Source organism: Passer domesticus, chromosome 2 (genome assembly GCF_036417665.1).
Source record: "Passer domesticus isolate bPasDom1 chromosome 2, bPasDom1.hap1, whole genome shotgun sequence".
Lineage (NCBI taxonomy): Eukaryota > Metazoa > Chordata > Aves > Passeriformes > Passeridae > Passer > Passer domesticus.
In genome coordinates this window covers 34,019,014-34,043,932 of record NC_087475.1, presented here as the reverse complement: position 1 = coordinate 34,043,932, position 24,919 = coordinate 34,019,014, and the positions used below count along the sequence as shown (strand labels likewise).

At 36.6% G+C, this 24,919-nt stretch overlaps 1 protein-coding gene across 3 annotated transcripts; it reads left to right on the top strand.

Moving 5' to 3' along the window:
* The first annotated feature begins 19 nt into the window (after nucleotides 1-19).
* On the top strand, nucleotides 20-23,345 carry TUBGCP5 (tubulin gamma complex component 5). Of its 3 annotated transcripts, XR_010355812.1 has the most exons (25): nucleotides 20-246; nucleotides 2,733-2,786; nucleotides 2,871-2,979; nucleotides 4,762-4,858; nucleotides 5,455-5,565; nucleotides 6,120-6,199; nucleotides 6,689-6,824; nucleotides 8,376-8,493; nucleotides 9,914-10,003; nucleotides 10,700-10,793; nucleotides 11,108-11,354; nucleotides 11,472-11,674; nucleotides 12,337-12,452; nucleotides 13,747-14,015; nucleotides 14,753-14,951; nucleotides 16,119-16,307; nucleotides 16,858-17,040; nucleotides 17,298-17,382; nucleotides 17,476-17,596; nucleotides 18,279-18,457; nucleotides 19,171-19,296; nucleotides 19,889-19,977; nucleotides 21,104-21,204; nucleotides 22,288-22,404; nucleotides 22,694-23,345. XR_010355812.1 is itself a non-coding variant. In XM_064408178.1 (24 exons), exons 1-24 carry the CDS (start codon nucleotides 86-88, stop codon nucleotides 22,332-22,334), a joined length of 3,204 nt encoding a protein of 1,067 aa, XP_064264248.1. In that variant the 5' UTR covers nucleotides 20-85; the 3' UTR covers nucleotides 22,335-23,345. The 3 variants fall into 3 exon arrangements, 2 of the variants coding, with proteins under 2 accessions (XP_064264248.1, XP_064264249.1); XM_064408178.1 differs by having other exon boundaries at nucleotides 22,288-23,345; XM_064408179.1 differs by lacking the exon at nucleotides 5,455-5,565 and having other exon boundaries at nucleotides 22,288-23,345.
* The last annotated feature ends 1,574 nt before the right edge of the window (nucleotides 23,346-24,919 follow it).

Here is a 24,919-nt window from a genome sequence, read left to right as displayed (position 1 = left end):
GGAAGCCTCGCGAGAGGCGGGGCGGCGGCGGCGGCTCGGTGGCGGCGGCGGTGCCGCCCTGCGCGCCCTGCCCCGCGGCCGGGCCATGGCGGCGCCGCCGGCCTCGCCCGGGCCCCGCGGCCGCTTCGAGCAGGAGCAGGAGCGCGCCGTGCGCGCGCTGGTGCGCTGCGTGACCAGCCTGCCCGAGGAGGAGCTGGGCGGAGAGCGCTTCCAGGCGGCGCTCAATTTCGCCTGGTCCAACTTCAGGTCAGCGGGAGCGTGGCGGGTCCCGGTGCCTGCCGCGGGGGCGCGGGCCGTGCCCGCCGTGCGCCCGGTCTCGGGGAGCGCCGGGAGCCGTGTGCCCTTCTCTGCCGCAGCATCGGTGACTGCGGCTCCGGCACGCGTGGATCTTGGTCTCTGAGGGAATTTCTCCTGCTCTGTTAGACGGGGCCTTTCAGCGTGTTCGTTTAGCCGCCCAAAACTTTGTCGGGGGAGATACATTGTGGTTGTGTATAAAGAGCGAGTGAGGAGGACTGCCAAACTCAGATAAACCTTCTGGCTAAGAATGCTGTGCTGCTTGTGTGAAAGGTTATCAGTCTGCATGGAGAGAACGTGTTTGGTATTACTTGGGCTTGTCAAAAACGTGGTCTTTATTAATTTGTAATACATATTAGCTCTTTGGACTGCCATCTGAAATGCCCTTACTCCAGTTTCACACACAGTTTTCAATTTTCACTGTTATTGTTCCAGTCTGTTCTGCCCGGTTGATTTGGACTCGATGATTCTTGTGGGCCCCTTCCAGCTCAGAATGTTCTGTGAAAACTGCGAGAGTTACACGATGCATTTCCAATTACACTTGCTCACTAACTGCTCCCTCTTTGAAATCGTATGCTGCTAGCAGCTAATCCATGTTTACATGTATACATACATGATTACATGTAGGGTAATCAATGCTACTTTACATTTTTCATGCTGATTAAATGCTTTTTTGGGGGAGCAGTAGCCTTGCATCTGTTAATGCAAACTACTAGTGGGCTCAAATAAAATTATTTTAATATGCAAATCTCACCTTCACTTTTGGTCAGCTACGTGCTTGTGTAGCTGTGTATCCCTCTTTTAGATTGGGGAATTGTTGGGGTTTTATTTGGGTTTTTTACATGTCAAGAAAACAGAGGGGGTGATGCAAAGTGAACAAGAAAGTTTTGATAGGGAGGGTTGGGAAGAAGGAGGGTTTTTTCATGCCAGATTTGTTGTCCAAGGAATGTGCATGGAACATCAGCCTGAAATTATCTAGTGTTACGTTTGCAAACAGTGAGACCTTAGGTTGTAATAGAAACTCTCCTTAGTTCAAATTTGTGAAATTTGTGATTTGTATTGTTGGATTTGCTGATGTTTCTGTGCTGTAGTTCTTGGATCCACCTATTTATTTCCATGAGCACTCACGTTATCTTCTATTCATGATGTTCCCAACTTGCCTAAAGAAAAACCATCCTTTTCTTTTTGCATGTGTGTTAGTCATTAATTGAAGCTTTGAGTAACAGATGAAATAATTTTCACTAATAACTTCCCTGCAGCTTATTTTTTCTTTTCAGGACAGATTCTTGATTTGATTTTTAAATTCTTTTCAGTGTGATATTCTAAATCTTCCAGTTCTTACACTTACCACCATTCTGAATTAATGATTTCCTATGTAAGCTGTGCTTTAATAAATTACAAATTTTCTTAAACCTAATGCCACCTACTTAGAGCTATATTTTATTGTGCTGTTATTCCAGATCCTTATACCCAGTTGAAATCAGACTAAGTAATCTGTAGTTAACAAAGTCTATTATCTTTTCTTCAATGTGGGCCTGTCTTTATCCTGCAGTGCTGCTTACTAAAAATCCTTGTTAACTGCCTTACAATTTCACTTTTCTAGTTCATTACTTTGGCATTGAGGTGATTTCATATTTTGAATTTCAGTCTGTTTAGCTTAACTGTTGCTCATGACTGGGATTCAGCAGTTTTCATTTCTGTCTGTGGTCATGAGAATTTTGTCACTTTCTGTCACCTGTTGCTGGAAACATTGGTTTGGTTTTGAGGGCATATAGAGTGTCTTGACCTTGTCCTCAGTGTTGTCACTTCTTATTCCCTGTCTTTTGATCTCTGTATCTGAAGAACCTATTCATAGCCTAATTTAGTCTCCAAAGTCCATTTTACCTTTCACGAGTTCTTGTTTTGTCCCTATACATATGTATGCACCTTTGTTGGTAATCTGTCTTTATTTTTGATCAAGCTCTCTTTTCACTTAGACACTCTCCCTTATCCTTTATAAAAAAGACCTTCTTTTGGGTTTAGAGGCCTTCCCATGTGAGTGTTTGTTTTGCCTATGCCTGTGATGCAGGTCCCAAATAATTTTGTGCATTTGATATCAGTGCCTTTGACAACACAGTTCCTGATCTCCTTGCTCTACTTGACTTAGCAGACAGCATAGTTTAATTGCTTAGTTTGCTGGTGCAGTAGTAATTTTCCATTCAGCTTAGAGTGCTGGTTAGATGTAACCTGCTTTCAATTTTTTCTGTTTTTCAGGCTAATTATATTTAATCCTTCTTAAGAGATGTCAAAATTGAAGTTTTTTGATGCTTAATGCTGTTGCTGAATTAAGTGTGCATTCTTAAACTAGTAATGTTGTCTTCATATATGTAAATCAGCTTTATTTTCTTCCTTACTTCAGCTTCCTTTTAAACGTATTCTAATACAGATTTCTTTCACAGATTTCACCGTTTTCTTGATGTGAACAGTCATAAAGTAGAGAGAACAATAGAAGGGTAAGTTTTATGTCTATATATTAATAATGCATCGGTTATATATATGTTTTTTAAAAGCCTTCTTTATGCTATTTGTGTTATTAGAATACATGAAAAATTAGTAATTCATTCTGACCTTGGAAAAGCTGAAAGCTGGAAAAGACTAACAGAAAAATTTCTAAACTTGCCACTCCCAAGTACTGAAGAAACAAAGGTATGTACGTTGCGATTTCCTTGTTATTTTTTTCCATCCCTCTTGCATTTACACTGACAATAGGAGCTTCATTTATAACGTCTTGGAAATTTCAGGTGACTTAGTAGTGAGCTTTGGAGTTGCTGTTCAGGTCATGGATTCCCAGAAACGAAAATTTATCTTATCAGGATTTCAGGCACTTGGAGTTTCATGACTTAAAGTACATGATCTCATTGCAGAGCAGGTGTTTTAGGGTCAGCATTGTACAAATGCTGCAGCTGGAGTCTAGGTGAATCTGGATTCCTCTCTGTATTAAAACAACAATGAACTGAGCATTTCTCATTCTTTGCCAATTTTTTTTACCTTAAGTAATCCATCTGGGTGTTTTGGTTTTAGCGTTTTCAGTTGGAGTGCTCCTGTCCTGTAGCTTCCATATTGAGACTGGGTGTGTTTCACCATTGATACACTTTGTATCAAATCAGTTTAGGATATGGAGTGGATGAATACAGCAAAAGTTGTCTCAGTTTTCTTTCTAGTGTGGCAGTGTAATAATGAATTGGATCTTAAAAAGTTTCTCCTGTTGGGAGATTTCAGCTTCTGATTTAAGAGGTGGTACTTCATATAATGGTGTTCTTTAATAGAGTAATGTGTTCTGAGCTGCAGTTTGATTTTACTTCTCATTGAACTGACATTTATCTTTTTTTACATGTTCTAGGTTCCTTTTAATTTGTGGGGAAAACCCAGGAGCCCTTAATAGCTTACACATATTCAGTTGCTATACTGTAGTCTCTAGATTTTGGAAAACGTACCTTTAAAAGTGCTTGTTTTGAGATTTGAATGAAATTACAACCAACCAAACCAAATATCCAAGCAAGCACTTAATACTTGAATGTTCTGCATTGGTTCTGTCAATGACCTGCTGGTTTTCTTTGACAAAATCAGCAATGTTTGGTAGGAACATGTGATAATCCTTGTATAGTAAGTGAGCATCATGCTGCTTTATCAGGAATTCAAATTATTTTTTGTAAAATGCAACTGGAACTCATTCCAAAACACCTTTGTGTGTTTATGAATGTGTGAAAGTGTATAAGGATTTAGCAGAATGTCTAGATATGAAATGGTGTCTGAAGGTCTTTGTAAAGTTATAATGAGGCCAAAGAAAAATCTTTTTATAGCAAGAAATGGTTGTGCATTGGTAAACAGATTTTAGGGAATAAACAATAGTACAAATCTCTGGACCATACCAGTGTTGGCACAGTATTCTAACCTGATTGAAGGCTTCTGTTTCACAACTGAAATATTAAAGATTCATCTTAAATGATTTGTGTTGATTTCCAGATCTGAGAAGATAATGTGAACATGATATTAAAATGTAGTGATTTTAGCCTCTGTTTGAAATAATTGCACAGTCCTACAGAAAGCTAAGACTTGGTTTCCTGCAGGCCCATTACCTTTGTCCTTCCAGTTCATCCATGTTTATGTGGCTGTGCATTATCCCCTGTCCTGAGGTGACTTCTTACTTTCACAGTACTTGCATCTTTTCCATATTCTCCGATTATTGGCTCAGTAAGAGGCAGCATATGCTGTGGCTGCTTTTGAAGGATTTCTATACTGATTGGCTAATTAATAGGTGGAAGAAAATGGGTAACATTCAATGGCATGTTGCAGATGTTATTTTTGTAATTCAGGACTGTGGAATGGGAACTAATGGGGAGCATTCCTGCAGATAATAGGCTGACTTTGTTACTAAGCAAAATCTTTTAGAACACTTACAGACTTGCTTTTTTCTAATGTGTTTTAAAGACAGATACACACTATTCCATACTGTCTCTTCTGTTGTGTTTGTCTGATTCGCCATCCAACACCACCTATGTGGAAAAACCAAGGGTCAAAGAAGTGGGTAAGTTTACAAGACGTTTATATGGCTAATGAAAGATACAATTTGCAATGCAACCTGATAAGGACATTTTTCCTTTTCATTTTATTATCTCCTTCACTTCACATTGCTTTATTGGTTGTCTTTATAATTTATACATTTAAAATAGCTTGCAAGTCTTTCCTACCCCTGTTTATGTTGCATCACTTAATTAAGTTTTCCAGCCACTGAAGTACCTTGGGAACTCTCTTTGACGTGTACCACTATCACAAACAAACGTTCTCCACCTGTTCAGCAGTGCTTACATGCTCAAAGACAGACAGTGGATTTCTATCCTGAGTCTCTGTCTTGCACCTCAATATTAGATCTTTTGAAAAAGTTTTGGTGATGTAAATTTCTAAGTTTCCTACGTAATCAAGGAAAGGGAGATACATTTGAAGGTTTCCAGAGGGAGATCCCAGCTGCCTGCTTTCTAAAGTAGGATTTTTTCACTCAGTGCCTGAGAACGAGGCTTGTGCTTAAGTTTGAGTGGATACCATCCCCCATTTGTTTACAGTGTTGTATGATAGACTGAAAGAAGAGTATTTCAGACTAACCTAAAGAAAATCTTGCATCTTAAGATTCCTTTTTGAATGATCTCTGCACATTCCCTCGGCGGTGTTTTGAATGCACTTTCAGCCCATTCCAGGAATGTGAATATGAAGAAGTTATCTCAAACAACACTAATTACAGTTGAGTAAGCTTCACATTTAAGATATCATATGTTGTGTGATTGTTACTTTGAAAGTATGGCACATCACATTATGGATATGTGGTGTCTTTTCGGAGAGTAAGACAGTTCTTGGTTTTTGTTGTTTACAGTCTGGGATCCTTGTGCGTATTTAAATTATACATTTAGAATGTTTCCATTGAGCTAAATGGAACTTCCTAGTCACAATAAGTGGTGTGTTGCATTCTTGCATGTTTTCCCAGGATTGAAGTGTAGGGTAGTGTAACATAACATAGTTAAATGTGCTGATGGCACGCTGTGTTGCATATTTTGAGTGTATAAGCAATAAAGTTGAGAATTAGTAAGGGATATACGTGGTTGATATGTCACAATTTGTGTCATGTTGAAAGTACATAACCTTGCTAATGGAACAGTGGTGTAACCTTAAGTGGAAGGAAATGTCTTTTGTTTTAGCTATAGACTATCAAGATAATTTTAACTTTGGAAGTGTTTCTAGAAGAAAAGACAGTCAGAGTTATGTGGTACTTACTATTTTTATATTTATATTTCTCTTAGAAAAGGAAGAAGAATTTGATTGGGGAAAGTATTTGATGGAAGGAGAAGAAATTTACTTTGGCCCAGGCGTAGATACACCAGTAAGTAATTTCTTAAGGTAAAAACCCGGACTGCATAAACTGGTTTGAAGTGTGTTAAGAGACCTCATTGAGTTGTCCTGGTTTGTATGCTCTGCATGTTGATTCTTCCAGGATTCCCCAGTACTCTGCTCAATACCATGAAATAAGACAGACCCAAGCAGAGTAACAGTAATACAAATACTTTTGTTTTTCACAATGTTTTGACTTAGTCCTGCAGTTAAACTGTCTGCTTCTGCTGACCCTTGCTTCCACCTAATCAGAGCTTGCTGCAGTTCTGTGATCTTTTCCAGATCTCTCATTTGCTGGTTATTAATGTTGTGTATAACTTAAATCACTCTCTGTTAGACAGTTACATTAGTCCTAGTGTCCTGAATTTACTTTATAGTGTAAAAAAAAAAAAATAGTTAATGTTTGGCTTGAATAGGAGCTGAATATAGATGTGTCTGCTGTGTTGTACTGAAGTGTCCTGGGGTCCGTTGTACTTCATAGGATTGGTCTGGAGAAAGTGAAGAGGAAGAGGACACTCAGCCCTTGAGTAGGGAGGACTCTGGCATTCAAGTAGACAGGACACCTTTAGAAGACCAAGATCCAAATAAGAAGACAGTACCTCATGCTTCCTGGAAAGGTTAGAATAAGCTGTAATTCTTCTGATGTACATACTAAAATTTAGCAAGGTAATACAGCTTTTTAAATTATTCTTTAGTGAGGTATTGTGTTACAGATCTATAATTGTGATACAAGATGCATGTTACTGTTCATTACTAGTGGGTTTTTTTTACTGTAAAGAAACAATATGGAAAGTTTGATCTGGTTTCTGTTACTGCCAATGGAGAAGAATTCTGTTCATTCCTGTGGAAATTTACATGGATATTCCAATATAGAAATGAAAACAGAGTTAGGGCAGCATGTAGTTGTATGGATATAATGTAAATTTTTAAGTGTCAGAATGCTGAAACAAAACTTATTTTCCAACAGAAATAGTTGCCTCATTTGCAGGTATTAAATGTTTCTGGGGGAAAAAAAAAAAAGGTTTATTTAGTTAAAACACTAGTGTTTTTTCTCTTGAATACCTTCAGGGAGTAGTAAATGTAGCTGTATTCTTTTTCATAAAATATTGTGGGGTACAGTTTACTTGGCACATGACAACTGCATAGTATATATTATATAAGCAGTAGCTGTATAACTGGGATTAGGTAAAGTTCTGTTGGCAATCGAATTTTAGAAAAAAACTGGTTTAGGTAATGTACTAAATGTCTAATAAAAAGGAATGTAGTGATAAAGTTGATGACATTTGGCAGTTTATTTTTTAAGTCGGTCTGTTTTTGTATATAGCATTTGAGAATTGCCTGAGACAGAAGCACATTTTTTGAGAAAAAAAAAATTGGAAACCATGTAAATCTTCAAGCTTAAAGAATCATATATCCTGAGCTGGAGGGGACCCTCAAGGATCATAAAAGTCCAGCTCCTGGTCCTGCACAGGATCACCCCCAAGAGTCACACTGTGTGGCTAAGAGTGTTGTCCAAATGTTTCTTGAGCTCTGTCAGGCTGGTGCTGTCACCACTTCCCTGTGCTGCTCCAGTGCACAACCACCCTCCAGGTCAAAAACCTTTTCCTAATATCCAACCTAAACATCCTCTGACACAGCTTCAGGCCATTGCCTCAGGCCCTGTCACTGGTCACCAGAGAGAAGAGATCAGGTCCTGCATTTTCCCTCATGAGGAAACTGTGGACCATGGTGAGGTCTCCCCTCAGTGTCCTCCTCTCCAGGCTGAACAGACCAGCTGACCACAGCTGCTCCTCACATGGCTTCCCCTCTAGGGCTGTCATTGTGTTTGTAGCCCTCCTTTGGACACTCTTATAGCTCTTTCTTATATTGTGACACCCAAAACAGCTCACAGTACCCAGGTGAGGCCTCACCAGTGCTGATCAGAACTTATTTTTTTAGGACTTTTGCAACATTTGGGAAATGTGGCATTTCTGTGTCAATGAGTTTGTGCACCATGATATTAAATTCCCAGTGCAGTAAAGTGTAAATAGTTGTAAATGGTAATTCATTTGAAAAGATCTGTGATTCTACAGCTGAGTGAATAGGCTTATGAATAACTTCTTCCTGTGTTTTGTAAGCATTTCCTGCATGAATAAAAACACCTTGCTGCCTGTCCCGTGTTTTCACAGTGGGTGAGCCTGATGCCCGCAGCTGGCTGGAGCAGCACGTAGTTCCTCAGTACTGGACAGGAAGGGCTCCTCGCTTTTCACATAGTTTGCACTTGCATTCCAACCTGGCTGCAGTCTGGTAAGAAAACAATATCACTTACATGTTCCTTCCTGGCATACAATGGTAAATATTGACTTATTTAAGCCTCTTTACTGTTGGAAGCATAAAGATACTATAGCTATTACAATTCACTTAAGAACAGAATTAAAGGGGTGCAAATTAATAAGATGAAGAAATCAGCTACTTTTTCTATTAATATATTCTTATCCTTTTATTTAGTTTTTATTAAGTTTCTCGTGTCAGAGAGAGGGGTTTCATTTTTCAAAGACGTGAATCTTACTGTTGAATTTTGTTTGGCTTGACCTTTATGAAAGTCTCTGAGGACCTAATATAGATGGATTGTAAGTTGTCCTGGAAGTGAGGCGTCGCCTAATGTTTAAATTTTTAAAATGTTTTTCATGCCTCCCTTACAAAGTTAAACATAAATTTTGTGTGGGGAAGGAATTTAAAATAGTATATTGCCATAATCTGCTGTGGCCTTGGAAAGAAAATGAGAATTAAAAATAAAAGGGAGTCTAATTATTTCCTGTCCCAAATTTTGATGTATCAGTAATGAAGTTCATTAGATTTGTCCTTGGTTTTCTTAATTTAATGAAATTTTTAATGAAGGAGTTATTTTCATATAAGGTGGTTGTCTAGCCAGTTATAAACCACAATTTGCAATGAATATTAGAAAATGGGTCACATGAATAAAGCAACACTGCTACTGCTGCAGTGTTGTTAGGAGATGTATGTTTTACATATATGTATGATGTATAACTAGTATTACTTAATTTGAATTTTTTGTTTTTGAGTGTGATTGCATAACTTTTGCCACTGATGATAGTGATAAGTAAAAATATTAAAAATGTAAATAATACTTCTAAATTTTAATATACTTTGCTAAAATACGAAAAGGTACTGAGGAGGGTTTACAAAGAATTGCATAGGATCATAAGAGAAAATTCTTAGGTGGCTATGAAAGTTTCCACTTCTTCAGTAAACTTGTGGGTTAAAGAGAGAATTTTCTTATATGGGTTAGAGAAATCTCTATTTTACTTTCTAGCCTAGTATTTTTTATAGAAAGTAATGATAAGATTTCACAGCACTGAATGAGAAATAACTGAATAATTAAAAAAAAACAAACTCCAAACCTACAACCTTCCTCCCCCTCCTGCCCCAAAAATAGTGGAAATGCAATACTTCAGGCGTTTGCTACTTAATTTCTTGTCTATGTAAGATGAGATGATATTTGGGTGTTTTCCACAGTATCTTGCTTAGCAATATGAAAATACACTGTGCTTTTTTTTATATACTTAAAATGTCCCCATGCACATTGAATCTGCTCAGATGTGAGCAGAACAAAACTAAGCCTAAAAATTATTGTGTCATTCTTACTTTCAGGTGATTCAGCTGTTCTTTCAGCTATTAAATTGTTTTTGTTTCCTTTTTTCCTAAGGGACCACCATTTGTACACCAGTGATCCTTTGTACGTGCCAGAAGAGAGGACACTGGTCACAGAAACTCAGGTTATACGAGAAACTCTTTGGTAAGTGCAGTGTCACAAAGCTTGCATTTTAACTTCCAGTGTTTCTCTCAAGGAGATGAGAGGTCTGTCTTTGTAGATGTCCAAAGAAGGAATTATTACTGAGCTTTTAATTTACACTGTTTCTGACAGTAAAGATGCTGCTTGTGTGTGTTAAGCATTCACATTTGAGGCACTGGAACAGATTGTCCAGAGAAGTTGTGGATCCCTGGCAGGTTGGGCGCAGCTCTGAGCAACCTGGTCTGGAGAGAGGGGGTCACTTCATGGCCTGAAGGCTGGAACTACATGATCTTTAAGGTCCCTTCCATTCTGTGATTCATGAAGAAGAAGTTAGCTTGCTACTTTTTTTTGGCATTGATTATTCAAGTCTAACTGTTAAAAAGAACCAATTTGTTCTTATCTTGTCTCTGTAGATGTATAAAACAGTGTCCAGTTTTGGAAAGCAGGCTGAGTCATCCTATAGCTGGAAATCATCTCAACTGGAAAGAAACTTTAGGAAATATTTACTTCATTACAGTGTTTAATTGTTTTGTTCTGGCAACAACTTAGAGTACCAATAGCATCCTACTTGATCTGTGGTCTCCTGTTAGTCACAGAAAATAAACTCTTAGGGAGAGGCAAGGGAGAGCTAGTTCTTTTATTAATTACATATAAGTCCATTAAGGGAGAAAATTACTACTCTTTTTGTTTCTTTTCAAGGCTACTTTCAGGAGTGAAAAAGCTTTTTATATTTCAACTGAATGATGGAAAAGTGACTGTGCGGAATGATATTATTGTAACTCATTTAACCCATGTAAGTTGTTTTTGAATCTCAGAGGAATATGTGATTAGAAGGATGTAATTTGTGGGAATAGGAAATTAAACTGCTTGTGGAAATTTCTACAAATTTTCTCCGTATTTCTACAATTGTGTTTTGTCTAAATAAGAGCATCTGGCTTAATACAACTGAATGGGCTGTTCCTGTATCTGGGAATGTGATGAAGCAATAGCAATTCCAGAATTTTATATTTTAATTCATAAAAATAATATTGTAATTCAGTTTTTAGGTTTTATGAAATACAGTTTTTGTTAGATGATTCTGAAGGGTTGGTTTTTGTTGGTTTTTAGAATTGCCTGAGATCTGTATTGGAGCAGATAGCAGCATATGGTCAAGTTGTATTTAGACTACAGAAGTTTATTGATGAAGTGATGGGACACAGCCCAGAAAGCATAATGCATGGAACAGTTTCCACTCCAAAGAAGACTACTGAAGCTCCATTCAGAACCTACCAAGCTTTTATGTGGGCTTTGTATAAATATTTCATTAGCTTTAAAGAAGAACTTACTGAAATTGAAAAATGCATAATCAACAAAGGTACAGTGCAATGGAAGTTTTACATGAAGGGGGACACACAAATAATTAACATTGACAAAATTTGCATTTCTGTTGGATGTTATTTTATCTTGTTGTTTTTTTTTTTTTTTCCCCCAGATAAAACAGTCACACTTTCAATAGTAATAGATAAGTTGTCTCCCAGACTGACACAGCTGAAGGTACTTCACAAGGTGTTCAGCACAGGAGTAGCAGAAGTGCCACCTGACACTAGAAATGTTGTACGAGCATCTCATCTGCTTAATACCCTCTACAAAGCTATTCTTGAATATGACAGTGTTGGAGAGGCGTCTGAGCAAACGGTAGGGGAAGTAATTCCTTCCTTAATAGAACAGCACACTAGAAATAAAGAAATTAGTTACTAGATTTAGTAACTAATGCATTATTGTTTTTTGAGTTCATTCAACCTGGATGAGAATGGATTTATGAGAGGATCAAGAGCAGTGTTTCTTGAGGGCCAAGGGGAAGGACTGCTGGAAAATCAGAGGCCGGGAAGCTGTTTTGAAAGAGGGAACTTTGGAATAGCTTTCCCTCCTATTTCTACAACTGCATAATTCAGTCAATGCTAAAATGTGGGGGTTTTGATTTTTACAGTAACTTGATTATAATGTTGAAAAAATAGTTCATGTCATTATATCCTTTTGTTTTCCTGATTTCAGTGTTATGAAACCACAGAATGTTTTTTGACTGTCCCTTACTGTTTCAGAGATGTTAGAGTGAAAAAATGCTGTTTGGATTTGTGATGACAAGAATAACAAGAGGAGCCATGAACAATACAGACTTCCATTAAAAAAAACCCTTCAATTTTTATTTTAACATTTTATCTTTAAAATCCTTAAGTGTAGTTATGCGTATGTTAGAAACTGATTGCACAATTAAGAGGTTAGACTTTACCATATTGCTTTCAATGTTTGATATGAAAACACTCAGCCAGTTTTTTTTTCTTTTTTTCCTTTGAATTCAGGTATCCCTTTTGTTCTCTCTCTGGGTTGAAACTGTGAGGCCATATTTACAGACAGTAGATGAGTGGATAGTCCATGGTAATTTGTTTGATCCTGCAAAGGAATTTATTATTCAGAGGTAGGGATGCTTGATACTAGACATACATAATGCTGTGCAAGTAAACCTGTTGTAGAACCTAGGGTAAAGGGTAACAGTAAAAGTTGGTTTTCACATTTGCTATTTTGCTTCAGAAATAATTTCTTAATCATACTTAATCATAACTTGTCTCAAGTTTCCCATTAGGGAAATTACATAGATATGGATCTCTACCACATATTGTTGTAGAGTAGAACTCAATTATTTTGGGTTTTCTCCCACTATAGTAAATAATGAGCAGGCTGACTGAGTATACTGACTTTTTTTAAAAGCAGTTAACCATTTTTCAAACCCAAGACATTTGCAAAAATTAAAAATTTTACTTTTAAATTCTTCTATTGATCTTAAGCTGCTATGGATCAAATGCTATTTGGAAATAAAATGCTCACTGCTTCTGACTTGTAGTAAAGTTAATATGGTGTCTTGAATTACATGTGCATACCCTAAACATTACTTGAGCTGTTAATTTTTGTTCTGTTGCTATGCTGTGTTTTGTTGGTCCCTTTTTTTGAGAGCTTGGAGTGGAAAGTGAATATAGAAATTAAAGTTCTGGCTTGTAATTACAAATGCATTTTTCCCTATCTGCCAAACTTAATTGAACCTGTGTCTGTTAACACATATTGAGGGGAGTATGAAGTAAGACAACAGCTCTAGCAGCACTATTGTAATAATTCCTTAGTAGCAGAGATCCTTAGCATCCTTATTATATCTTATTTTTCTGGTTCTGTAGTTGTGTTTTCAGTGCTGATCTTAACTTACATTTATGCTTCATTTTAATTACCTAATTTTAATTATCTAATTCAGGTTTTTCCATCTGACTTCAAAGACCAAACTGAGTATCTGATGTAAACAACAAAAGAATCCAAAGTGAACTACAAATTGAGTTTCACCTACTCTAGAATTTTTCAGCTTTCCTGGTAGTAGTTACTTCAGTTTGAGGTTTTAAATAAGTCTGCAAGTCAGTTGCTCATAATTTTGACACTAAGGATGCATGCCACTTTGAATAGTTAACATCCTGGACAAATTTAATTATAATTGCTCTATTTGACTTGCTGTTGGGGTTTATTTGGTTGTTTTATCTCCCATGAGCTAGTTGTTTTTCCTTTTCGTAGATAGTTTGCAAATAGGGATGAAGTGATTTTATACGGTTTTGAAAATGCTTCATGACTGTTCTAAGAGAAAGGCAAAGCACAAAAAAAAAGAGAATACACATCCTCTAGTAATAAAGTTTCCTTTTGGAAAGGAAAATACTGAAGAGCTTTTTATTTCTTTGCAGAAACAAAAATGTTCCAGTTAATCACAGAGATTTTTGGTATGCTACCTACACGTTATATAGTGTGTCAGAAAAGACAGAGAATGAAGAGAAGATGAGTGATAATGCCAGTGCCAGTTCTGGCAGTGATCAGGCCCCTTCAAGCAGACAGCACACAATGGTGTCTTTTCTGAAACCTGTGCTAAAGCAAATTATCATGGCTGGGAAATCCATGCAGCTGTTGAAGAACCTTCAATGCAAAGACGGTTCTCCACAGCAGGCTGCATCAAGAGGTGAGATGTCAGTTTGAACACCACTGTGCCTTAGGCTGTCTAACAGTATGGGTGTATTTTTTTTAATGGGCTTCCCCTGGCTTTAGAGTAATATAACACTCTGTGGAATGCCAGTATTGTGGCTGGTGTCTTCAGGTCTGATGGAAAACACTCTTCCAATGCAAACAAGTGAAAAGAGCAAAGTTTTCACTAAAGTTGAGAATTCCACATTCTTTTCGTTGCTTTAAATTTTTCTCAAACTTCTTTCCATGTGCTTACAAAACATTTTTTTTGTTATGAGACAAAACCAGTTCTAATAGTAAAACTGGTGGTTTTTTATAAATAATTCTTTTCCATTGCTCGGTGGTTAAGTAATCTAAGATAGCGTGTAATTTTTTTTTAAAGCTTATTCATAAGTAGATCAAAGATGTTAGGATATCTAGGATATTCATCTTGATTGTAAAACATAATACAACATTGTAACTAATGTTGGGTTTGGGGTTTTTTTGCTTTTTTTCTTTAAGGAAACAAAATAATTTTTTTTGTTTTGCTGCTTCTTCATGTTTAAAAGTAGAGATAGTTTGTTTATTTTGGAGACTTACTTCATTAAATACCGAAGGATTGTCAGGTGCTAAAAATTATTTTTTTTTCCTGAATAGTGGTCTAAATGTACCATTTGAAACATTAGCTTGTGAATTTTGGACTGTGGAGTTCTTTTAGTTCACATGCTGTTTTATCCAATGTGTTGCCCAATTCAGATGCTGAACGGAAGAGTTTGTACACGCTGTTCCTGGAATCGGTGCAGTCCCGCTTGCGGCACGGGGAGGAGTCTGTTCCAGACATCATTACAGAACAGCAGGCCACAAAGCAGAGCCTGATAAAGATGCAGTCCATAGCAGAAAGACACTTGGAACTGGATGATGTCCATGACCCACTGCTGGCTATTAATTTTGCCAGGTAAATGAATGATCTTCCTGCCGTGTTGTTGAAAGCAATATTCAGCCTGGTGAACATTTGGTAGATCACATTTTCATTGCTGCTGCTACTGAAAACAAGAAAGTTCAGAATAAAGGCGAGCACCAACAATTAGTGGCAGAAGCTAAATAGAAACTCTGCTTTTGCATGGTTAAAGAAAAACAACTAAAATCAGTGAAGAATGTGCTACTTGCAATTGGTAGCATAGAAAATTGGAGTAGTCTTTATCATAGCAGGCTTTTAGCAAATAAGTAGTTTAATAGTGAATGCCATTGTAAAATCTGAACTTTTCAATGAGTTTCCTTGTTTTTTGTATACAATGTTGTTCATTTGCACCACATATATTCTTAGAAGAATGCAGCTTCAGTTTTGCTGTGCTTAAATCATTTAACTGTAAAAGCCTTCCAAAATTCACGTTACTTGCATAAAAATTCTTCATTCTTCATAATGAGGGAAGTCCTGTAGAGAGTATATAAATGTGTTGGAAATTAGCAGAAAGGATAAACTCTGAAAATCTTATTATGTGATTACAAATAAGAAAATAGCTATTTATGTTTTTACTAAATACTAACGGGTTATTTACATGTTTTAAAACTTACTTAAAAAAAGGAGGAACTTGTTTTACAGAAATCATAGATAGGACTTGACTTCCCTTGTTTATTGGGACTATTGTAGTTGTCAAAATTGCTACGTTAATTCAGTATCTAGCTCATTCAGTCTGTCCAGGCAATAGCTATGAGCTGGACTTCCTCTTACAGTGGTTACAACTGGCAACTAGCTTTTTACAAAGTATTACAATAATTTGATGCTTTCTTTGTAAAAACAATTAAACTTACAAATGTGTAACACAGACACTTTCTTCCCATCATATAATATTATAGATGTTTTTCAGGAGTATGCCTTAAGCAGTTATGTGACTGTAGAATGCTGTCCTCTGTGGTACTCTCATGTCTGGTGATACACAAACAGTATGATGGATCACTTTATAGGCTGGATACATGTTCTGCTTGTAATCAACTTCTATTACCCCTGCACCATATATTTCAGAGCAGAGGACCCAATTGATTAAAATCCTTGAAGGTGAGCATTGTTTTATACCTTGTATAAATAATGAGCCTTCTTCTCTAAGTATCCTGTTTTATTTTGAAGATTGTATTTGGAACAGAGTGACTTTCATGAGAAGTTTACTGGTGGGGATGTCTGTGTGGATAGATCCTCAGAATCCGTGACCTGCCAGACTTTTGAACTGACACTGAGGTCTTGTCTTTATCCTCACATAGACAAGCAATACTTGGAATGCTGTGGTAATTTGATGCAAACTTTAAAGAAGGATTATAGGTAAGAAAGTAGATTTCTTTTTCCTTAACTTTGTTTTTGTATTACCAGTGGTATATCGTCACTAAAACAAGCAATTCTATGTTGTGTTTCTATTCCAATTTCATAAACACCTATAAAGTCATTAAAGAGAAAAGGTATTATATCTGACATGATAGACTCTTGGGTGGAAACTTGGTCTAGCTTGAATCAAAGCAAAGCTGTCATTTGTCATCAGTAGATGTTTGGTGGGGATATTATTTCCAACAGTATTTCATAGTAGTTTTGTCATTTAAAATTCATTTTAGGGAGAGGGACAGGATTTCCAAATTCTGCTATTTCTGAGAATTACCTGGCCTCTAAGATAGCTTCCAGTGAAGTTAGTGGAGTTGTTAAAGCTTACAGGAAAAAATGCCTTGGTTAAACAAAGGATTCACTGTAGACTTTGTTATGTTTGTATTCAGTACTGAGTTTTTGCTGTGAAGAGTTTTTAAGATTTTTGTTTCTGTAAGAGTTGTGTTTTGCATTCACTTGTATGATGAGACTCAGGAAATGTTATGTTTCTCCCATTTAGGCTTGTAGAATATTTGCAGGCAATGAGAAATTTTTTCTTACTTGAAGCTGGAGATACCATGTATGACTTCTATACATCCATTTTTGACAAAATTAGAGAAAAGGAAACTTGGCAGAATGTTGCTTTCTTAAATGTTCACCTACAAGAAGCAGTTGGACAACGATATCCCGAGGACAGTGCAAGGTAAAGTGCAAAATGCTTTGGTTACATTTCTTTCTCACTTAGTTGTATTAATCTACTTAACTTGCATAGCACAATACTAATTATTGTGTACTCATTAAGATGTGTTTTAATTAAGTTTTGAGCTGTTCTCCTCTTTTCTACCCACGTCCTCCAGATTAAATCAGTTAATGGTTAGCAGTGAGAAATAGAAAATAGTGAAACTAATTACTCATCTAAAACAGATTCTCACCAATTGCATCACTTGTTTCCTTGCATAGGCTGTCAATATCGTTTGAAAGTGTTGATACAGCAAAGAAGAAACTCCCTGTCCACACCTTAGATGGTTTGACATTGAGTTACAAGGTAGAGTTAAAATGGCTGCAGTTTTTACAGATCTGAAATGTTGTATGAAAGTGACTTACATTTTCTATCTTTATTATCCTCTCCTCCTTCTAGGTTCCTTGGCCTGTGGATATAGTTATAAGCTTAGAATGCCAAAAAATCTACAATCAAGTTTTTTTGCTCTTACTGCAAATAAAGTGGGCCAAGTATAGTCTAGATGTTCTACGATTTGACGGTAAGATACTCCTTCAATGAAAGATATTCTGTTTTGTGGTCTAAGGATATGATTAGTCTTCTGCTTTCTGCAGTAAGTAGTATAAACTAGTTAGAATTTTGATTCATTCTATAAAATAATAATCTCTGTTAGTGTCACAAATTATGTGTAGTAAGTTGGGGGTGTTTTTTACTTCTTTCCAGCCTCAGGGACAGCTCCATTAATGCATTCCCTTTGTCCCTTTGATTCAAGTCTAGTTAGTTATATGGGAAACTTGCTGCTTCATTCTACAGACTTTGCTGTTGAAAGAAAGTCTGTCTGCCACACCCTAATATTTATGTATAGTCTTTTTATGAGTAATACCTTGCAGTCAAGTTAAGAAAACAAGACGAAAAAAATACTTTATTTGAAATTGAAAAGCAGTAAAATGTTGGGGGATTATAGAAATATTTTTTAGTATTTCCTTCACAAAGTTAATGTTAATACTCTTCCTGTCCCATGTAAAGTGGATATAGATTTCATGTCTTAGAAAAATAAATCAATTAGGAAGTTGATGGGTTCATCTATATTTTGAACATCAGCTAAGTAATTATCTTCCTAAAAGTATGTGTTTTTTTTACTGTTTAAACTTTATGGGTATGACTTTTTGTTTAAGTCTTTTCCCAAAAAGAAGTGTAACACTCTTGCCTTTTTTTTTTTTAAGTATTAGTCTCTGCTGCAGAAAACTCACAGGTTAAGGAAGGAACTTCATTAGAACAAGGAACACTTCCTGTATTTGGACCACAAAAAGAAAGTATAAAACAACAAATACATCGCATGTTCCTCTTAAGAGTGAAACTTATGCATTTTGTCAACAGCCTGCACAACTACATCATGACTAGGGTTTGTCTTATATCACAATTTCATTTATATTAGGAGCTTGTAACTGGAGATGAAGTATTAATTTTCCTTTAAAACCTAAAAAACACTCTCAAACAAAAAGCAAAACGTAAATATAATGTCCTTTCTGCACGTGTTTCAGTTTCAACTTGGCCATTTAAAATGAGTAGTTCCAAAAATGCGTATGATTCATCTTTGGATGTTACTGATTCTTTTGTCTGTTTCTCCCAGATACAGATGACTTAAATGTAGTAATGTAAGATGAGATTTCTGTAAGTTGTAACTTAAGAGCTGTTATGCTTATAAAAGTATTGCAATAGATATTTTAGTTGGGTGGATTCTTCTCAAAAATCTCTAGTACACAGTGTATACATGACTTTCCAAATACAAAGGCAATGCCTGTAGATACATATCTACACTATTGCCTTTTTTGCTTTTTTTAAAACTAGTATATGCACCAGTTCAGCCTCTCTCAGGATAGTCATTGTGCCCCTGTGTAGTGGCAATGTATCTATTTCTGTGAGGAATGTTGCTGTGTCGTTCTGAGAAGAGCTTAAATTTTTTGCTATTGATGGTAATTTGGAGGTTAATCCTAAAATTTGAGAGGGAGGAGCAAATGATTCATGCAATTTCAGCCTCTTTAAAAATATATTGGAAGAGAGTCACAATCACTTGTGTACAGCATTGTATTTAACAACTTTGGTCTTCTTTTTAAGATTCTCCACAGTACAGGCTTGGAATTTCAGCATCAGGTAGAAGAAGCCAAAGACTTAGATCAGTTGATAAAGATCCATTACAGATATCTATCTACGATTCATGATCGCTGCTTACTGAGAGAAAAGGTGGGTGAAAAATTAATATATTTGGTGTATTGAGTTACCAGGACAAGAAGGTAGTTGTGTGCTAATTAAGCAGTCTGTTTTGCAGGATGTATACTAAGCAATATATAGGTACTCTTGAGGAAGTGGTAGCTTTTCACACTGACATCCAGTTTCCCTTGCTATTTTCAGCTCAGCTCTATCAAGGAAAGAGAATAAAATTGAATACTTTATATTGGGTACTACATGACTTGTTTGTTTCTTGAAGATGGGAGGTTTTGGACTAACCGAGGATTGTTAATGTTAGGAGGATTATACATAGACAAAGCTATTCAGGTACCTCCATTTCCATAGGCAGGAAATGGAGGTACCTAATAGCTTTGTCACCTTTTATCCCACATACTGTCTGTGCAAAGTCCATATCCAAGTAGTCAGCTGGGAAATGAATTGGAAAACAAATAAAAACATCTTCACTTTGGAAGAATCACATTGTACTTTGGAGATTGTTTTTACAGAGTAAATGGCACATGAAGCCTTTGTATTGCAGTGTAATAATGAAAATTATTATGCTTAACAATGAATTTCTGACTTACTCCTTGTGTTTTAATTATTTTAGGTGAGCTTTGTAAAGGAAGCTATAATGAAAGTGTTAAATTTAGTACTGATGTTTGCAGACCGTTGGCAAGCTGGTTTAGGGGCTTGGAAGTAAGTACATATACATAAAATTCTACATGGTCGTAATTTTGCAGCTCTGAGTATGATTTTGTGCCCAGAACTGCACCTCCAGGTGCAGCTGCACCAATGCTGAATACAGTGGGACAGTCACCTCCTTTATCCATCTGGCTGTGCTGTGCTTGATGCACCCCAGGATGGGGGTTGCCCTCCTGGCTGCCTGGGCATCCTCCCTGCTCACTCCTGTTGAGTTCTTCTTGACCAGCACACTCAGATCCTTTTTTGCAGCCATTCTTTCCCCATTTATACTTCTATTGGTGCAGCCTGCTGCTTGAAGGATGAATGATACTGGGCAAGTCTCCAAGGCTTTGTCAAACACTCAGAAGTTGATGTATGGTCCTGAAGCCAGCTGGTGTGGACTGGCTTATTTCATATTTTTCAGGACTAATTTTCTTTGGCACAGATGCTACCTAAAACTTAGATCCCACTCTCCTGTGACATTAGGAAGTTGCTATTTTTGGCGTGTTTTTCTCATTCAGAATATCAGAAATAATATGTGAATGTTGTTTATAAAGACTGAAACTCAGGCCATGTGGTTGCATTCTCTTGGCATGAAAAACATGGCAGGAAAAAGTCATAGCTGCTATCATCTGTATCTTCTTGGGAGAGGGGAAAAAGGAAAGGAGTGACTGTTGTGAACTATGTCTTCTCCCTTGACTAGTGAGTGCTGGCTGACAGAGTCCAGAGTGGAATTTAAGAGACTGCTGGGTAGTAAAGCAGTGTGGGTGTCTCTGTTTCACTGACTGTGTAGGTCCCCAATGACCTCCAAAGCACTAAGGACCAGGAAAGGTTCTCTTGCTTACAAACCTATGTAGGAATGATATGTGTGTTAGAATCACACAGCTCCTCCAAGTCATTGCAGAGATTTCTGAAGTGTTGACAAAATTATTAATGCCCCTTTGATGTTGCTCAGATGATCCTGTCAAAATTACCTTTGTTTTTTAGAAGTAGCATATGTGGGCATAACTAAAATATTGTAAGTTCAAGGCAGAATTCTATGTAAAGAGTGCTTTTGTCATTTACTGTGATATTTGGTCATATTTTGAAGATGACATAGGGGCTGGTCTGTTAAGCATTCCTCTGTTAAACTGTTTTTTAGGATGGAATCCATAGAGAAGATGGAATCTGATTTTAAAAACTGTCACATGTTTCTTGTAACTGTTCTTAACAAAGCTGTCTGTCGAGGCTCTTTTCCCCATTGTAAGTACATGAGGCTTTTCCCATACCTGCACTTACACAAGTTTGCTAGAAATGTGTTTATGTTTTAATCTGTTGTAATGTTTGTTGGCACATTTTAAATAATCTCATTTTATGAATTATGCACAGAGGGACAGCAAGACTTAACCTCTTACTAAGTTAATTATTTTTTTAGAGTATTTGTGCCAAGCTTTTCCATGTTTCTTCAGTTTATCTGTTTACTTGATGAGGGGAAGGTGTGTAGCCAAGCAAGTGACAAGCAGTTTTCTAAACTAATGAAACTAAGTTCTGGGAGTATAGAAGAGCATTCTTTTTGTTGATATTGAGAATGACAGCTGTGATATATCTTGAGCAGACAGGATTTTAGTGTTATGGTGTCTCAGCTGCAACTGCACTGGGCTCTTGGCTCTGCCCATCTGTTGTAAGTTATTTCCTTGGCAGTAGAAACAGCAGTGTGACATATCTATGCTTCTACTTACAGCCTGGTATGAGCTTAAATTGTTAATCAGTGCCAGTTTGAGTTAGGGGGAAAACTGCTCAGTGAGGTTGTGGGGCATCAGGGTTAGCTGGGATGCAGATGGGTGTTCTCACAGGTTTCTACCCCACCTTAGATGTGCCTTGGGGATATGACTTAGTGGTGGACTGAGCAGTCTTAGGTTAGTGTTTGGACTTGATTATTTTAAAGGTCTTTCCCGACCTAAAACCTGTGTTTAAAACAGGCAATATTTTCCATCACTGCTACTGACATCTACAAGAGCTTGTCTGCAGAACCATCCTTGAGAATGGCTTGGTGTATATAAACCTCCACAACTTTTTTATGTACAACAGTATTTCAAACAAAGGAGCTAATTTCTTACCAGTTGTTACCACTGAAATAACTAATGGGTAGCTTATGATGAATGTGGTGAAATACAGTCTAAGCTGTCAGAGACTTATAAAATGTCTTACTGTCCTGAGGTGCTAAAGTATTACAATTTAAAAAGTAAACCTGTATCCTCTTAAAGGACAGAATTGAATATTGCAATAAATCTTTGCAGAGTGCTGCAAATGCAAATATTAACTATGTTTTTGTGGTTTGTTTCACAGTGGAATCTTTAGCTTTGTCACTGATGGCTGGCATGGAACAAAGTTAACACCCACTTCCACTGAATTAAGGGAAAACTGATAGCAGGATTTATGTTGAAATTCCTGTGTTAAAGAACCGTAAGCATTTTGCACTCCAGTTTAAAATGTATATAGTTAAATGTTGCCAGTGTTTTGGAGCTGTGTAAAATATTTTAAAATGTAAATAATGTACAGGTATTTAAGTGTATTGGTTGTGGCAGTGTTTGTATAGGCTTCAACATCAAAAAAACATGTATAGTGTAAAATTCATTCCATGTAAACAATCTTACTTGAAAATGTGTTAAATATATTTCATGCTGAAAAAAAGGAATTTTTTTTCTTTAATTATGAGTAATTGATGGTTTACTTTTTCCATTAATTTTTTCAGCTTGAATAGGTCACAGGGCAGTGTGGAGTGGTGTGACTCAAATCTTGGTGTTTAGAAGGTTGGTTGAGTTAATTTTTGGCCTTTTTTTTTCCTTTGCAAAAAGGCTGAGAAGCATTCATCTTCTTTGCTCAGTTGTTCTAAAGAAATCTTTAAGAAGACTGTTACAAGAAGCTGATGTAAAAAAATAAAAGATTAATTTATCAAAGTGGATTATAGCAGAACATAAAACACCAGTATTTTTTATGTTAAATGTTCAAATGCTTGATAAGTTTAGTGGTAACTCTGGTAACTTTGAGTAGGATTGAGATGAAAGTGTGTAATGTATTAGTTTTAATGATGGGATTGTTGAGATGTTTCAAAGGTGGTCAGATATGATTTGACCTTTATCCTTCTTCTATCCTTTTTTTGCAAGCGAATGTTTACATCTACTAGCTAATCTCCTGTAAAGCAGTAGATTGTGATACAGAAGCCTACATTTCTGGACAAGTAAATGTGGAACTTGTTCTGCATGAAATGACTTGCCCTGTCTCCTCCCCTTTAAAGTTTCTCTGGAATTGTGGCGTCAGTACACCTGCATTAAAAAAAGATAAAGTCAATCATAGCTATTTACCTAATGATTTTTTTGAATAAATAAAATATTTGATAATTAGAATTTCACTGTTGTGTGTGTTTCTGCTGATATTCAGTTGGTAGCTTAAAATTGGAGAAGTGTTTCTTTAAGGTAAATGAAGTATGTTACTACTAAGACTATGTGGCTCGTTGTAAAACTATTTTTTCAGCTGTAAACTAATAATTATTTTATATGAAAGTGAATATTTGTGTTTGTGTTTGAACAGATCTCAGGGTTCTTCCAGGTTAAAGCTATGAAATATTTTGAGGGAAAGAATTTATTTTTTTTTCAAGTATACCACAGAGGAAATTTCTGCTGTCCTTTAACATGTCTTTTGTTTGACTGAGTGGAGGTTTTGCTTTAGAGAACAGTATGTTTGTATTGTCCTTTGCTACCACATGGCACACTTTTCCAAGTGGATGTTTTTTGTGGTAGGTGGACACCTATTAACAAAAGTGATTTGTACTTCTAGTTTATCATGAGTCGTTCTCATTTAAAATTCCAGATTATTTATTTATTTATTTATTTATTGCTAGCAGAGACAGTGCATTGTTTAGTAACTTTCTTACTCAGAGTAAAATTGAGTAGCATACTGAGAGTTTTAAAAGACATGCTTGTGTTTGGAAGTTCAGCACTTCTGTGCACTGGCTCATTACTTTTTGAGTGTCTTGTACTCTGTGCTTTTGAACTATCTAATGTGGTTCCTTTATTTCTGCGTCCTATACAGTGATTACCTTCAATGGAATTCCTACTTTTCATAGCCTTACCTTGGATAATATTAGCTAGATGTGGGAGAAAAAAAATCCTTCAATCCTTCATGTGGTTGAAACAAAAATTCCTAATAAATCTCTTTGCCAATTTTACTTATTTTATGTGAACGACCATGTGTAAGTGAAAGATTTTGCTGTTTCACCCAATTTCCTGCTTAGGAATTAATGTTGCATTCTGCAGAGAGACTTCACTTTGTAGACAACTAATGCTTGCATGCTGTTTATTCAGCCAGCTTCCAAGATTTTCTCATCTCTCATCACAAAAACACAGTGGAAAGTCTGGCTCTGGAAACATTTACTGATTCTAGTCATGGACATCCTCAGTGTTTAAATGTCTGTGTGTCAGCAGTACTTGGCTGACGAATTCCCTTCAATGAGTCAATCTTATGGCATTCCTTTTTCTTCAGAGCCACAAAAAAAAAAATCAAGTCCTATTTTTTAGTGTACATGCCCTATGATGCCACCAGGACCTTTCCATCAGTCCTCTGGCAGTTGTTAAAATGGTGTGTTACCTGTTTGGAGAAAAAAAGGGGTTTATGTGAGATATGGGGTATTTTAGTTATATATTTACTCAGATTTCCTTGTAACATTTTCTGTTTTCTTTACAGAACAGTGTTGTTTCTTGGATTCTGTCCTGAATGCATTCCTTCTGGATGTTTTTTTGACCTTGTTTTCAAATTCCTGTTTTTGTCAGTTATTTCTGAATTGATTTGAATCTTAACTTTTGGATACTTTTCCTCTTTGTTAGAGGAGACACAACATTTGAATATGCTTTACGTGCTCTTCTGGAATTTCAAGTAAGCAATTTTGGAGATGTTAGGAAAGGTGTAATCTATTCCATGTGTG